This window comes from Papaver somniferum, chromosome 1 (genome assembly GCF_003573695.1).
Source record: "Papaver somniferum cultivar HN1 chromosome 1, ASM357369v1, whole genome shotgun sequence".
Lineage (NCBI taxonomy): Eukaryota > Viridiplantae > Streptophyta > Magnoliopsida > Ranunculales > Papaveraceae > Papaver > Papaver somniferum.
Window position 1 is genome coordinate 45,688,695 of NC_039358.1, and position 15,282 is coordinate 45,703,976.

A 15,282-nucleotide genomic window follows, 5' to 3' on the forward strand; every position below is an offset into this window, starting at 1 on the left:
GGCGCAGATAGAAAGCATTGGAAGTAAACTCTCATAGCAAGAAATTCAAAACCATTTCCCCAAAATGATGCATAAAATTCCAGTACCATAAAAACAGTTGTCAAAGCACAGATAATCAGAAAACTGCAAAGAAAATAGACGATCTAAACGCTGCAAATCTTTCAACACCCAACTCTCTCGTATAGAGGTGCCAAAAATCTCAAAAACAGCTGCTTCACTTAGCGGCTGTTTACCCCAGACGGCTGTTCTAGATTACCCTTGGCCAAAGCGTGATGATCTTTCACTTGGGTTGCATCAACCTGACAAACTCCTCGCAGTTGAGCTGACCATCTTCATCCGTGTCAGCTTCTTGGAACAACGCCTGGATCACGGTTTCATCCACACCATTCATGAGCATCAAAAACTCTGATGCTGAGATAAAACCATCATGATCCGTGTCAACTCTCTTGAATAAATCCTCCAGCTCCGCAATTACAGTGTACTTAAGTTTTCTCGCAATCATATTCCTGAATCTAGGAAAACCAATGGTTTCATTTTGCCCAGTACCAGCTTCAGTTATCATTTCCTGGAGTTCAGCTTCAGGAAGAGTTTTCCCCAAATATGTCATCACTCTGCCTAATACATTGGTTTCTAAAAGATCATCACCATCTTCGTCAAATCGGATGAAAGCTTCTTTTAGCTTTGATATCTGTGTATCAGAGAGGTATACTGCCTTATCCCTGTTAAAAGAAAATAAAGAAATAAATCCAAATTCTGAAGATCGATAACAAACAAGGAAATGAAAGAAAGTAAAACAATCTGAAAACTTATCATTACCCGTGAATGATTGGATAGCACACTCATATTTACATCTCCTAGTCCAAAATAGAAGTCTCGGCTCATAGCTAAGTGTAGGATCCCTTCATCACCCCAATCCTTTCCTCTGGACTCTTTGATTTTGAGAAATTTCTGGCGTTCAATAACTTCACTCCCGATAATTAACTTCACTCCCGATAATGCACACTAGGTGTGGCAAGGCGTCGGTAGTGAAATCATAGTTATCCCCAAAATATGGGCCACCCTTGTAACTTTGATATACCGGAGATTGCACAAAGGATCCACTGAGCCCTGCTGTTAATGGTTGTTCCTTAACAGCAGCAATGAGATCCTTGTTTCCATATCCGACTCTACCGAAGCTGTCTATAAATACTCTTGAAGACTTAATACCGACACAATCTTGACGGGCACCGGTATAGGGATACTCAGCATCTAAACAAACCCCATCAGTCATAAAGTAGTTATAGGCTCTTTCTTGTGGTGCTCCTTCAACACCATCTGGTCCTGCGCAGTCCACAATTTGCTGAGAAGAGAAATTATTTAGAATCCCATTTATGATAAAAAAAATACCCTCCACTGCAGCTTTTACCCCAATCGCCCAGCAAGTGCATACAGAACCTTGTGTTGTTATATCAGTCACCGCTCCTCTCAATCCCCAATCCACATCCACTTTCAAATCTTTACTTAGGATACCACCCTCAATTGCAGCACCCAAAGCAACAGCTTCATCGGGATTAACCCCTTGACTTGGGCTCTTTCCAAAAATTTCGGTTACTACCTCTTGCACCTTGGGTACTTTTGTCATGCTTCCCACAAGAAGAACTTCAGCAATGTCCTTCGCAGCCACATCAGCTTGCTTCAAACATATTTGGCAGTTTTTCTTGATATTTTCAATAAAATCACTAAAAAGTGATTCCAACTTTGACCTACTCAATGTGATGTGCAAGTGCTTATCTCCTGACGCATCAGCTGTAATCGAAGGCAGGTGGATCTCAGCTTCCATTGTTGTTGACAGTTCAATTTTTGCTTTCTCGGCCGCTTCTCTCAGCCTCCCAAGAGCCAGTTTATTGGTAGACAGATTGATAGACTCGGTTTTCTCAAATTCAGTGACCAAGTAACCCAACAGGATATTATCAAAATTTTCACCACCCAATGCATCACCACTGGCAGCTTTTATCTGTGGGGAGCAGAGCCAGTAAACCAGTTAAAATAGCTAGAAAAGTAAGTCAGTGTTCCAGTTGCAGGGAAATCCCTGCACTTTACAAAGCAAAAGGTCCAACGGGGTTCATCGAAAACTACATCATACTCTCTCAGGTTCAAGCAATTAATTCTAGAAAATATAGGTTGTCAAGACTAAACTACGTTTAATCTGGTCTTTTATAAAGCTTATTAGAGCAGCTCAACTGAAGTAACAAAACGAACAACCCATTACATAATGGCATGTCGGACCTTTGTTCAAAGGGGATTGTATGGGTTTTTACATTCTAGAGAGAGCTCAGCAATACTAATGTGAGTGATCCTTATTCATATTTACAGTTGTTTCTCACAACATTGATCCACTTGTTTTGTTTGTTACATAGTACAGCATATCAAATGTTCCAACTTAGTTTTTGATTATCCTGATATTCAGGATGGTTGAATTTCATAGAACTATGTTTTGAGCTAGCACATCTATAACTAAATGGACTAATTTTTGATTGGCTCTAACCATCTAGTACAATGGTAGTGTCTGATGTTTATCACAAGACCATGGAAAGGGTTTGTACTGACCCTTATTTCAACACTAACGTGTTTAGGGTCTTAGGCTGGACCGCTGGATCTCATTTCCTTGTATACTTTGTGCTTCAGTGGACAGGGTTTTATTACATAAAAAGCTGGCATGTGCTAAGTTCACATTATCGTTTTCTGGGTTTTCTTGTCTATATGCAGGAAGTGGATCACATGATGCACAACTTCAAGGAACAAGATGGAGTATTAAAGCACAAAAAATATCACAAAAAGACTGACATTGAAGCACAAGAAACACCATATCCAGAGTAGTGCATTTACCTCGATAACACCGTGAGACATCTCAAGAATGTAAACCATCAGGGTTCCGCCACCAAAATGAACAACTGCTACATGACCATCCTCTTTTATGTTTACACCATACGAAAGACCAGCTGCATATGGCTCGCTGATTATCTTTAGAACATCAAAACCAGCGAGGCGTCCTGCATTCACTATTGCCCGTCTTTGCGCATCATTAAAATAGGCCGGTACCGTGATTACGGCTTTTGTAACATCCTTTTCAAGATAGTCGTTTGCAGTTTCCTTTAAGTTCTGGAGCAGATAGGAGCAAAGCTCACTGGGTGGATATGCCTTACCGTTCAGATACACCCACGCATCCTCATTTGGGGCCATAATAATCTGGTACGGCACATTTATGCGAGCTAGGCGGTCGTCATAGCATCAGCCAATAATGTGTTTCAGGCCAAATATTGTACCATTCGGGTTCGTCAACGCCTGAAGTTTTGCGGGAACACCCACAAGACATTCTCCACTAGAACCGAAGGCAACGACTGACGGTATAGAACTAGATCCCTCGGAGTTCTTTATACCTTTGCACCCTGTACATACATCAAAAGAGGTTTGTCAACTGCAAGAAATCTGGAAAGAGTGGCATAAATTTTGTATTATTTTACACTTTTGCAAACGAATTAAATACAGCCCCCTAACTAACACAGAATTTTACAAGTATACGGAAGATAAACCAATTCTAAAAGCTGGATGATACTCGCCTGTAAGAGTGAGAAAGAATTTTTTTCACATAATCTTAGACTAAAATATGAGACAACTCATAACCCCAACATCTTTGGAAGCACTGACTGAAATCGAAAGGAAATAGTTCATTTCTACTTGAACTAACCATATTCTGCAGTGCTCCCACACTTTTGCACTTGTTCCAACTAAGAAAGATGCATGGATTTGAGTCATTTGACAATCTACATTTAGCAGAAACTCTATTGTACATTCTGCAAGAATGATTCTCTTCAGAAACTAAAAATTTCAGCAGCAAACGAGTTGAAGCAAGATGTCTAGTTGATCGTATATTAGCAGGATAGAGTTACCAGAAAGCAGGAAAATTACAGTAAGAAAATACTAAGAAGTCTTTGTTTCATAGATATCTCCTAATCCGTTTATCCATTTATATGTAGTAGGAAGGAAGACAACATGCCTCTGCTCTGTGTTCCAGAATATCAAGAACTTCCTCATGTACAAGTGAACATAATACTCAAACTAGTAACATTACATACTAAGACTTGATCGGTGTAAACAGAGAATCGAAGAATAGTCTGACCAATTGCATTAGAAGACAGAATAAAAACATAGATGCGAACAGACTGCAAGAAGATCTGAACTTACCTTTCCTTCAAAGACCGAGACACATGAGTTAGTAGTTCCAAAATCAATGCCAATGACATCAATATCGGAACCTTCGGAGCTGCGCATAAACATGACATACAATAAATAATGAGCAGAAGTAGTTGATAACAAAGAAGAAATTCATAATTGAAACCAAAGGGTACCGAACAAACCTAAAAATCTGGGGAAACTCCCAATTCTAGCAGGCCAAGTTGTTGCAGCAGGGAGCTACATTTTGGAAAAAAAACCAAAATCAACAAGAAATAACCAAAATCAATAATAAAATTGAAACAGAAAACCCTAGTTAGCAAAATAAGGTACACTATCATTTCAAGAAGAGAAACAACATTATACAGCTAAATCAAACACAACTGATTAAATCTAAGAGAAACCCATACAGAAAACCCCTAGCAAATCATTACTGAAACATAGTATCAAACATTTTGAACAAAAAAGGAAAAAAGGAGAGAGAAAAGCTTACAAATCTCGAACCAGATCGAGCTGATCTAAGCAGAATTGACGATGCCATTGACAAGTAATGATTATCACAAGAAGAACTGAGAAATTTGTATGGTTTGTTAAGAGTTTTAGGGTTTTCTTAGAGATGTGAAAGGGCTACTCAGTAGAGGGATCCCATGTGACTACTAAGATAGCTTGGAAATGATTATTACAAGAAAAAATAAAGATTATGACAAGAAGAACAGAGAAATCTCGCAAGGAGTTTTAAGAGATTTAGGGTTTTTTTAGAGATGTCAAAGAGCTACTCAGTAGAGGGATCCCATGTGACTACTAATGATAGCTCGGGGAGTTGGCAAATTCGGGCCTTTCCTAGTTAAAAAATGAATAAAACATTTGGGCCTTAATGTACACATTCCTCCACTTTGTGGTGAGAGTCCAGGTTAGTAACCTAGGCACCTAGGAAAGTCAAAAGTGATTTAAGAAAAGTCTCTATACTAGCCTACTCTAGCTCTAACATGTAGAGGATGTACACTTAAACAAATTCCTTGACAGGTTTACATATATCTGGCAAGGCTCTGAACCTCAACATCCATTGTTTTGAGGCCAAGTCAATTTTAAAAAATACAAAAGGCACAAAGCCATAACCACTCACCTATGTACAACAAGAGTCGAATTCATCCGGGAGTCGAGACTCCTTGAGTAACCATGCTTGTCACAACCTCCCATGACCTTGAAGACGTAATCTTTGAACTCCTGTGACAAAAACAATCTAAAGTTTCATTCCAAAACTTCAAAAACCTACCCAAATTCATGAAATTGATATCTCAAAGAATGGACTAGAAAACTGGATAAGTAATACACATGTAATATGGTTATATGAAAGCTAATTACACCTAGAACATAAAGGGGCTACATACATGGCATACCAGATAAGGCTAACCATTCCATCATGAGTTGTAAAGACACTCGTGATCTTTAGGCTACCGAGGACATCTCATAGAATGATTAGTTGAATCTAGCATTAACAATGAACAAGATTATAGGATTTGAACTATAAATCATATCATTATCCAGGTTATTACTGATCCGGCTTAACATACACAAATCATACATGAGCTTGAGCTAATCTGAATTTGATGATAAATCGCAAAAAAGCCAACAACTTAAACTTAAATCAACTCGTAATTACTTGAGCGAATGAACTTACAGTTTCAAGCTTCTTTTGGCAACCAATGATTCGATTTGTTGTATTCAACTAAACATAAACAAAATGGATAGACAATCAGTTAGGTTGTAACAAAAGAATATTCATATAAGCGGTAGCAAATTGGTGAGATTGGGGATTTTATTATCTATCTCGACAAACCTTCGGGTTTCTTCCCGTTTTGCTGCTTTAAGGTTTTGAAAAGAGCAAAACGATGGACTTCCAATTTGACTTTGGTAAGTGGTTAAGTCTATAGGGCAGTGTCACTTCTCTCCAATTCAACTCTCTTACTCGTTGCAATATACCTTGTATCTGCCCTATGGAACAAACAACAGTTGTTATTGTAAGCTCAATGATCGAGTGATAGTGCAAAATAGCTAATAGATAGGCAATCACTCGAATTAAAGATTTACCATTATACCTTCAACAATTTCACAAATTAACCTTATGTATAGAACCCAAGTGCAATATACAAACTCATTGGACAAAAATGAATATAAGAACAATTTGTAGACGTGTAAAAAGTGCTGGTCGGGTAAAGGGTGCCCAGTTTTTCAATCAAAATGGTAAGATATTGATTGTGAGCTTTACATTGGAATAGATAGATTGTGATTTAAAACAAGTTGACATCCAGAAATGCTTAAACACGGTATCCTCTTTCCAAAACAAGTTATGGGGGTTGGTGTTTTGTTCTTTTATGTAGATTGACCACACCCGTGAAGAACCAAAGGTGCATCAGAATGACTCAATGACAAGTTGCTGACAATTTTATGGGTTGATACGTGGATTTTTCTTTAAAGATTACCAGAAAAAGAGAAAAAAAAAACACATTGAAGGTCCAAAACAATATTTGGCTGGTAAAAACATGGTGGCAAATGGGGTATTAATTTACATTAATTTACTTGCAGGGTACCAAACAAAATTCATATAAGATAAGTGATGGGACCTTTGCCACAAATCTCAAGTTAATCACAAAATTAGATCTTAAGAAACTTTTCCTCCTGAGGAGCTAACACTCATTTGGACATCTTACCTTATGGAGTGGCTTTGGCCCTTTTGGATGGATGGTCGCATGCACCTCTTGCTACTGCGCCCGCCAGTTCTGATCACCCTCTCCCGATCCCTCTACCTATATCATATAAATTTTTCTAAGCAAAAAAGAAAAGAAGAATAAAATGAAAAAATATCACAGAAAAATTGACTTACCAAAACCACAACAATCCATTCTCTCTACTCTTTTTTTCTGTCTAGAAGATTAAAGGAACAATCATAACATTTTAATCAACTCCACGAAGAAGAAAGAATGAAAGAGATAGTCATAGAATAATGGTAGCCAAACTTATGTTTCAGCTTATATATAAATACAGGCTCAACGTTTCATGAGTTTGACTTAGCAATACTAGTGGCAAAAGCCTAATAATATGAGCGTATTTACATGTAAAGCTTGAGCAGATGAATAGACGAAAAGAAGATGGGGAGATGGAGAACGCAAAACAATCCATTAAAAAAAATTAATAGGATTAATAGGCAGAACATGATAAAAGAAAGGCTTTTTGTTTGTTGGGAAAACATTTTTAATAGGTATGAATCAACTACTCTACACTATTTCAAGGGATGTGAAAATTATTTCTTGTGATATAAAACCTTAATACTAGTAGTAAAGTAAAGGGGGAAGAATGGATTCCAAAATAAGATGTCTGCTTGATATAAAACCATACAGTGTCTGAAACAAGTTTTGTACCCTACCCTGCCACATATGATTGATGGACTAATAAAGAATGTGTGTATATGTCCATTGGAAGTCTCATCTTCACAACCTATCATTTCTCCACTTGAAATATGTACTCAAAATGTCTACATTTTCTTATAGTATAATAAAATTAGTAACATCAATGAATCAAAAGAATATGTCTCTTGTGATTAGCTAATCATTTTGCAGTTAAACAAATGAAATATCCCTATTGACGGGCTTAGCAACCCTGAGAAAATCACAAGACTGCTAATGGGGATACCGATTTACCTGGGGTGTACCAATATGCATATGGGACGAAAAAGCATTTGCCTTGGGGTTGGTACACCCCCAAGCAATATGGTACTCCATTAGCAGCCATGGAAAGTCACAGTGAATATAACCAAAAGAACTGAATAGAAAATGGTGGTAGTATACATTGATCAGGAGTCCTGCCTTACCCTAAAAAATATAAAAATTCATGCCAAAGATTTAAACAAGAAAAGAAAACATACAAGCACACTAAAAGTTAGAATGGAAAGGCATGACTCCATTTTCTTGTTAAGATACGCGCCGACAGAGGCTCCGTCCGGTGTCGCCGCAGAATAAAGCCGACGACCGCCGTCACCGACACAAAGTATGAACGACCAAACCTTCATAATTAGATCCGATCTGATGATACAAAAACACAATTTGTATGATTGATGATACAAATATATACAGTATATGAACACTTTTTCTTACAATATTTCTTTCTTTGCAAATGTTTGTTCTAGCCTCTTTAGAATAAAAGTAAGTCTTTGACATAAAAATTCCTGTGATATATACATACATATATCTTTATGTTGATGGAAGAATATGAGCCAATGAACACGAACACCTATGTAAACACTATTCATCATCTCAACACCCATCCATCAACAAATAAGACACACGGTGGTGGTGGTGATAAAAGAAGATAAAAAGAAGAACATCTCTATAAGTCCCGGTGGTTGAGGCGGATACATCTTGATTCATCGAATACAGATTACGATTGAATACCTAGAATTAAAGAGACTGAGATTATAAGGAGTGGTGGTGATTGCGGTGGTCCCTGGTGGTGGAGCTGTGGAAAAAAAGTCACTAGTGGTGGAACCTTATCACATGATTACGATGCAGAGGTGGTGGTGGTTGGTATTGAAGATGAGCTTTAACTACTCTCTCTCTCTCTCTAGACACGAATTTCTTTCTTCTGGATCATTGCGAAAGTTACAAGACGATGCTTTAACTGCTATCTCTCTACACGTATGCGTTTCTTTCTTCTGAATTACTAAGTAATAAAGATGAAACTGTAGTTTTAGCAACAGAGTAATTTTAATCCTCTTTCTTGTGATGGAACCCTAATATGCAAACAGTCCAAGGATAAACAAATAAATAATCACTTAAAAGAAAAGATAGATCATGTACCACATGTGATGAGCATAAAGGAAAACGCTTTATTCACACAGCATCATAAACAAATTGATCATAAACAAAAAAAACTCTTTCTTCAATTAATCACAAAAAAATTGAAATACCCGCAGAACATCCATATTCGGCAGAAAAGGAAAACCCTAATCGCCGTCGGCCAGGTGAATTGGGAGATGTGAGAATATTAGGTGAGGCAGAAAAAAGTGAAAAAGTCCATTCCAATGTACTCGAGGGTTTAGAATTGTAAGATAAAATCTCTAACTCGATTTACCATTGGTTGGAAGACTGAGTAAAAGATGAGAGAATCTTGTAAAGTGCGTTTTACTGCGTGAATGTACTACTTTTAACCCCTTGATTCCATGGGTACAAACAAACTGTGACATTACGCTTTATTCACACAGCATCATAAACAAATTGATCATAAACAAAAAAAAACTCTTTCTTCAATTGATCACAAAAAAATTGAAATACCTGCAGAACATCCATATTCGGCAGAAAAGAAAAACCCTAATCGCCGCCGGCCAGGTGAATTGGGAGATGTGAGAATATTAGGTGAGGCAGAAAAAAGTGAAAAAGTCAATTCCGATGTACTTGAGGGTTTAGACTTGTAAGATAAAATCTCTAACTCGATTTACCATTGGTTGGAAGACTGAGTAAAAGATGAGAGAATCTTGTAAAGTGCGTTTTACTGCATGAATGTACTACTTTTAACCCCTTTGATTCCATGGGTACAAACAAACTGTGACATTACGCTTTATTCACACAGCATCATAAACAAATTGATCATAAACAAAAAAAACTCTTTCTTCAATTGATCACAAAAAAATTGAAATACCTGCACAACATCCATATTCGGCAGAAAAGGAAAACCCTAATCGCCGCCGACCAGGTGAATTGGGAGATGTGAGAATATTAGGTGAGGCAGAAAAAAGTGAAAAAGTCCATTCCGATGTACTTGAGGGTTTAGACTTGTAAGATAAAATCTCTAACTCGATTTACCATTGGTTGGAAGACTGAGTAAAAGATGAGAGAATCTTGTAAAGTGCGTTTTTACTGCGTGAATGTACTACTTTTAACCCCTTTGATTCCATGGGTACAAACAAACTGTGACATTACGCTTTATTCACACAACATCATAAACAAATTGATCCTAAACAAAAAAAACTCTTTCTTCAATTGATCACAAAAAAATTGAAATACCTGCACAACATCCATATTCGGCAGAAAAGAAAAACCCTAATCGCCGCCGGCCAGGTGAATTGGGAGATGTGAGAATATTAGGTGAGGCAGAAAAAAGTGAAAAAGTCAATTCCGATGTACTTGAGGGTTTAGACTTGTAAGATAAAATCTCTAACTCGATTTACCATTGGTTGGAAGACTGAGTAAAAAATGAGAGAATCTTGTAAAGTGCGTTTTACTGCGTGAATGTACTACTTTTAACCCCTTTGATTCCATGGGTACAAACAAACTGTGACATTACGCTTTATTCACACAGCATCATAAACAAATTGATCATAAACAAAAAAAACTCTTTCTTCAATTGATCACAAAAAAATTGAAATACCTGCACAACATCCATATTCGGCAGAAAAGGAAAACCTTAATCGCCGCCGTCCAGGTGAACTGGGAGATGTGAGAATATTAGGTGAGGCAGAAAAAAGTGAAAAAGTCCATTCCGATGTACTTGAGGGTTTAGACTTGTAAGATAAAATCTCTAACTCGATTTACCATTGGTTGGAAGACCGAGTAAAAGATGAGAGAATCTTGTAAAGTGCGTTTTACTGCGTGAATGTAGTACTTTTAACCCCTTTGATTCCATGGGAACAAACAAACTGTGACATTTTTTTTCTTTTTTTTTTTTTTTTTGTTTTTTGGTAGATAGAAACGAGACGAGATCGATGCTTCAAGGGCTACCCGACAACCATAACGGGGGACCGTCTAGGGCAGCGTGCGAGTGATAGGTTTGAAACCATCTCTATATACACACGGTAGATGTTCCCAACTTGGAATCATTTCCTTATGCTATGCCCACTAACACGAGTCTCGAACCTATCTATACCCAATATAGTAGCATTACTGAGAAAAGCTCACCAACAAGCTTGAGATAAAATATTTAAATATCATCTGACATTGATACGATTGTGGAAAAATAAATCGGTTAGTTAGAGGGATTATATAACAAACGAAATAATATAGCAATAAAAATTTAAAACGATAAGAGAAAATAACAAATATGTTATTATTTTCTGATTTTTCTCTTGGGATATGTGTATATTTAAGATGTCATATCCAAGGGTTCAACGATGATCCCTTACAAAAGCTATCACGAGACCTCGTCACATCAACAATATTGCCCATCCCATAAAAACAAGAATTATCTCTCAGTGTGCGGTCGGTGGATCCCAATATCAATAGAGATTTGCATCAATATACAACATTATAAATTGTAGCTTCTGCTTCATCGGTTTTTAATTGATAAGTTTGCATCTTATTAATGATGAGAACTTGAGGCGCAACCACCCAAAAAACTTTACACGTTAAATCATTCTTTATGAGGATGACAATGTTAAAGCATTGCTCGGTTAAACCAGGTGTTGGAATATCAAGGTTGTTTGTATATTTTAGTATTATAACTCAACAATCACTTTATTAGATTACTAGAGTCAACTTCGTTAGGTTATACTGAGAAGTCATACGAGTATTACTTCGAAGACCTGAAGATTCTAAAGACGTATCTACATCAATGAAGACATCATCCTTCTACTTGAGGTTAGCAATATAGGACTTGACTTGTTTCTATTTCCATACCGTTACTTACGAGTTGTTTAAATTGAAAAAATAACATGCGAATTTATATACATGAAGCTCTAGTATTAAAGACTTGATCATCTCATTATGATCAACGTGTCAAGGAATAATATACAAGTTGTTTTACAACCTTGGTACATCGACTTACGATTATAACATTTATCTTTTGAACTTCGTAAGTGTGACATAGGAATAATCTTTGTAACTTGTTACTAGATTGTGAAATGAACTTAGGATTGATTTCATTTCTAGAAAATTATGTTTAATTACATGAATATAAGGAAGTACACTTGCAAACTTGTTTCGTAGTTGAAAAAAATCAGATGGATTGGTGATACGGTTTTCATGAAGATATAAGGAAGGATCGATTTTTTTATATTGAGAATCATGGTAGAACCGATCCCTTCTTATGTTGGTAACCATGGTAGAACCGATCATTACCCATATGAGGAACTAAGGTAGAACTGATCCCTACCTGTATTGGGAACTAAGGTATATAAGGAAATGTTTTTGATATAGCAGCACCATAGTTGAGCATAATGCGGCATTTTATGATGTCATCTAACTCATCATTTAACCACAGTTATATATAAACATATTCAAGCAAATTTTTAATAAGCTACCGATTTTTTAGCTGCTGCATATTACTGTCTAACTTTCCTTTCTTTTTAGCTTCCGTCATTCTTTAAATGGGCATATAGACCTATAGCTTAAGCAAGATGAATTTTTCATTGGCTTGGATTGCACCACAGTCGAAAACATGCATAAATCGTTACTAAGCTCTCATAGTTGTACAATGTAGTATTTCCTATTCATATAAATGGCTCTGTATTCACACTTGTGAATTGATGATTAAAAGGAATATGATTAGAGTTCATGTCTAAAATCTTGATATACCCTTCCAGAATTGTTGCATACAGTACGAAAACTTGAAAGATATATAACAAACAATCAACATTTATTATGAATGATATTTCATTTGATGAGTAATCTGAAAATGAATATGATAAAACTCTTGTACCAGTATCAACACTTTAAAGAGGCATCGAGTCCTCACTTTTTGACAGACCAAATTAAAAGCTACAACAATCAAAGTACCTAGTTTATGATTATTATGTTCTTTGATTTTCAATTAGGTATGATATTATGCAGTTTGATTTTCACAAATTCAAAAAACAAAAAATAAAATCGAAAATAAAATATTCTTAGACGCAATATACTCGGCCAAGAGAAGTATATCTCCATCTATCGTCGCCAAATGTAAAGATATGTCCAGATACTCTTTAAAAATACACAGAATATTTTTGGCAGCTGAAAATTAGTTCATATGTAACTGTAGTTAAAATAATCGGTTAGGTGATGCCTAAAAATGCCACATGCCATGTTTTTGTGCTGCTAGATTAAATATGATTTATGGCTGCTATAACAAAAAAAAATTGGTATAGAACCGATCCGCATAAGCAAAACCGATTTTTATTGTCATGCACACTTTAGTGTTTGAGTGATTTTGGAATTTTGGTTTGTAAAATAAGAAATTTCAAGATGTCTACATAGTGAGTAATTTGAACATGTGCGTAAATCTTATGTTTTATTAACATATTCCTTGATACTCAAGGAGAGATCTTAAACCAAAATGTTTGAGAATCTTTTGTTTGGTTTTTCTAGCAAGCAAAACATATCTCTGAAACATGTATTAGTTAAGTATCCGGTATGCTAGCTAATCGTTAGAGCACTGCTCGGTCGAACTCGCAAGCGCCGCTATCTCAAGCTTGTTTGTCAATGTTAGTGATCAAAACTATAAGTCTTGATTTCTAATCTACTTATAGTAATATCTCGGACTAGGATAGATTGTGTAGTTGAGCATTAGACTTCACGACGTTCATCAATTGAAGACGAAGAACTACTAAGGAGATTTTGTGGAACTTCATCAACAAAAGGTATATGGAGACTAAAACTCATATGTCACTTGGAAAGTCAATTTCTACTCTATCTCCTATATTGATATAAAAGTCGTATTACTATATAGTATTCGATTATGCACATTTGAGATTTCGAGCTGAGTTTAACTCGCTTACATATTTCTCGAAATATGTGTTGGTAAGCTTTCGCTTCAACCAAGTTCATCTTATATTCTTGACGAAAGTCAAAAGATAATCATGTGAAAATTGTCGAGTAACATCTTACATGGTTTGTGTGATACAATCATTTGGTGTAGACTTGGAATGTTTCTTTATGATTATTTTAATATCTTAAAAATTCCTTTGATGCTAATAGTATGTGAAAACGGATATTGTCATCCTCTAAGAAAGTTTCAATGATTGAAATAGAGTTTAGAACTATTGGATTATGAACATAGTATGCATTCTTGCATATATGTAACCCATGACCGGAACTATGGTATGCATACCCGTATGCGTACTTGTGGTTGTGGAATTCCGGGTACCAAGTAAACATACCGGTACGCTGATAAGTGCATAATTCATATGATTTTAGTGTCCATTCCATACATGTTTTGGCTATTATTGTTGCATATTTTCGTATTTCGTATTATTACTCTTGTTTGCTCTTATTTGCCTCTATTAGGTGAATAATCCAAAAAGGAGATACAAAGTTCTGAAAATATCTTGGAAGAGAAGTATTCCAAGTATCCAAGTGCCCAAGTCCAAGAGAAGTGGAAGAAGTGCGACGAAAAGAAGCAAAACGCTCAAAATCAAGAGAAGGGCCAAAGACCGATCTTAACTCATTCAAATTAAGTATTTATCATCACCATCTTGAAGATAATTGAAAGATAAAAAGAATGCAAAAAGAATGAGGTCATTCCGAGTTTGGATGAAGAAGTTGTGTCCAAAACAAGATTTTTATCGAATATCGAAGACAATAAAGTGTGCAAACGGGTACGCATAATTTAATTCAGAAAAATTCTACTGGATTTTGTAGTATGCGTACTGGTACGCATACTTAGCAAGTAGGAAAACGTGTATTCACACCTTGGAAGGCCTAAGGTCACGTTTGGGGTAGTTATTTCATATTTTTGGGTCGGGTTCTTGAACCGAACTAAATACGTGAAGGCCAAGCAATGTAAACCTATATAAGGAGGTATTAGGTCATGAATGAAACATCATCAAGAGATCACGAAATTGTAAGGCTTGGAGAGGATAAACATCACACGGTTCGAAAGCTAGGGTTTCAGAGCGGTTCTTCAATCGTAACGATATCTCTAAACTTTTCTTATATGTATATCATGGATGTTTCTACATCCATGAGTAGCTAAACACCTATTGATTGAGGATGAATTCTAAGTTGTAAACTTGATTTTATTTAATATATGAATCTATTTTGATTTCTTCATATGATTATCGTTTGTGTTTCCTATTAAAATACTTATGATTAATTGATAGACTGTTTAGGTGGC

At 36.2% G+C, this 15,282-nt stretch overlaps 2 protein-coding genes across 13 annotated transcripts; both read right to left on the minus strand.

The window, feature by feature from the left end:
• Nucleotides 1-34: 34 nt before the first annotated feature.
• LOC113285073 (heat shock 70 kDa protein, mitochondrial-like) lies at nt 35-8,984 on the minus strand. Of its 12 annotated transcripts, none has more exons than XM_026534203.1 (11): nt 8,655-8,984; nt 8,129-8,285; nt 6,918-7,013; nt 6,047-6,201; nt 5,888-5,935; nt 5,333-5,433; nt 4,397-4,449; nt 4,222-4,303; nt 2,866-3,425; nt 817-1,993; nt 35-719 (listed from the first exon to the last, which is right to left on the minus strand). In XM_026534203.1, exons 9-10 carry the CDS (start codon nt 3,217-3,219, stop codon nt 965-967), a joined length of 1,383 nt encoding a protein of 460 aa, XP_026389988.1. In that variant the 5' UTR covers nt 3,220-3,425; nt 4,222-4,303; nt 4,397-4,449; nt 5,333-5,433; nt 5,888-5,935; nt 6,047-6,201; nt 6,918-7,013; nt 8,129-8,285; nt 8,655-8,984; the 3' UTR covers nt 35-719; nt 817-964. The 12 variants fall into 12 exon arrangements, with proteins under 12 accessions (XP_026389988.1, XP_026389986.1, XP_026389985.1 ...); XM_026534201.1 differs by having other exon boundaries at nt 8,446-8,984; XM_026534200.1 differs by having other exon boundaries at nt 8,358-8,984.
• On the minus strand, nt 281-843 carry LOC113299787 (calmodulin-1-like). The gene is made up of 2 exons (XM_026548907.1): nt 840-843; nt 281-753 (listed from the first exon to the last, which is right to left on the minus strand). Exons 1-2 carry the CDS (start codon nt 841-843, stop codon nt 281-283), a joined length of 477 nt encoding a protein of 158 aa, XP_026404692.1.
• Nucleotides 8,985-15,282: the final 6,298 nt, after the last annotated feature.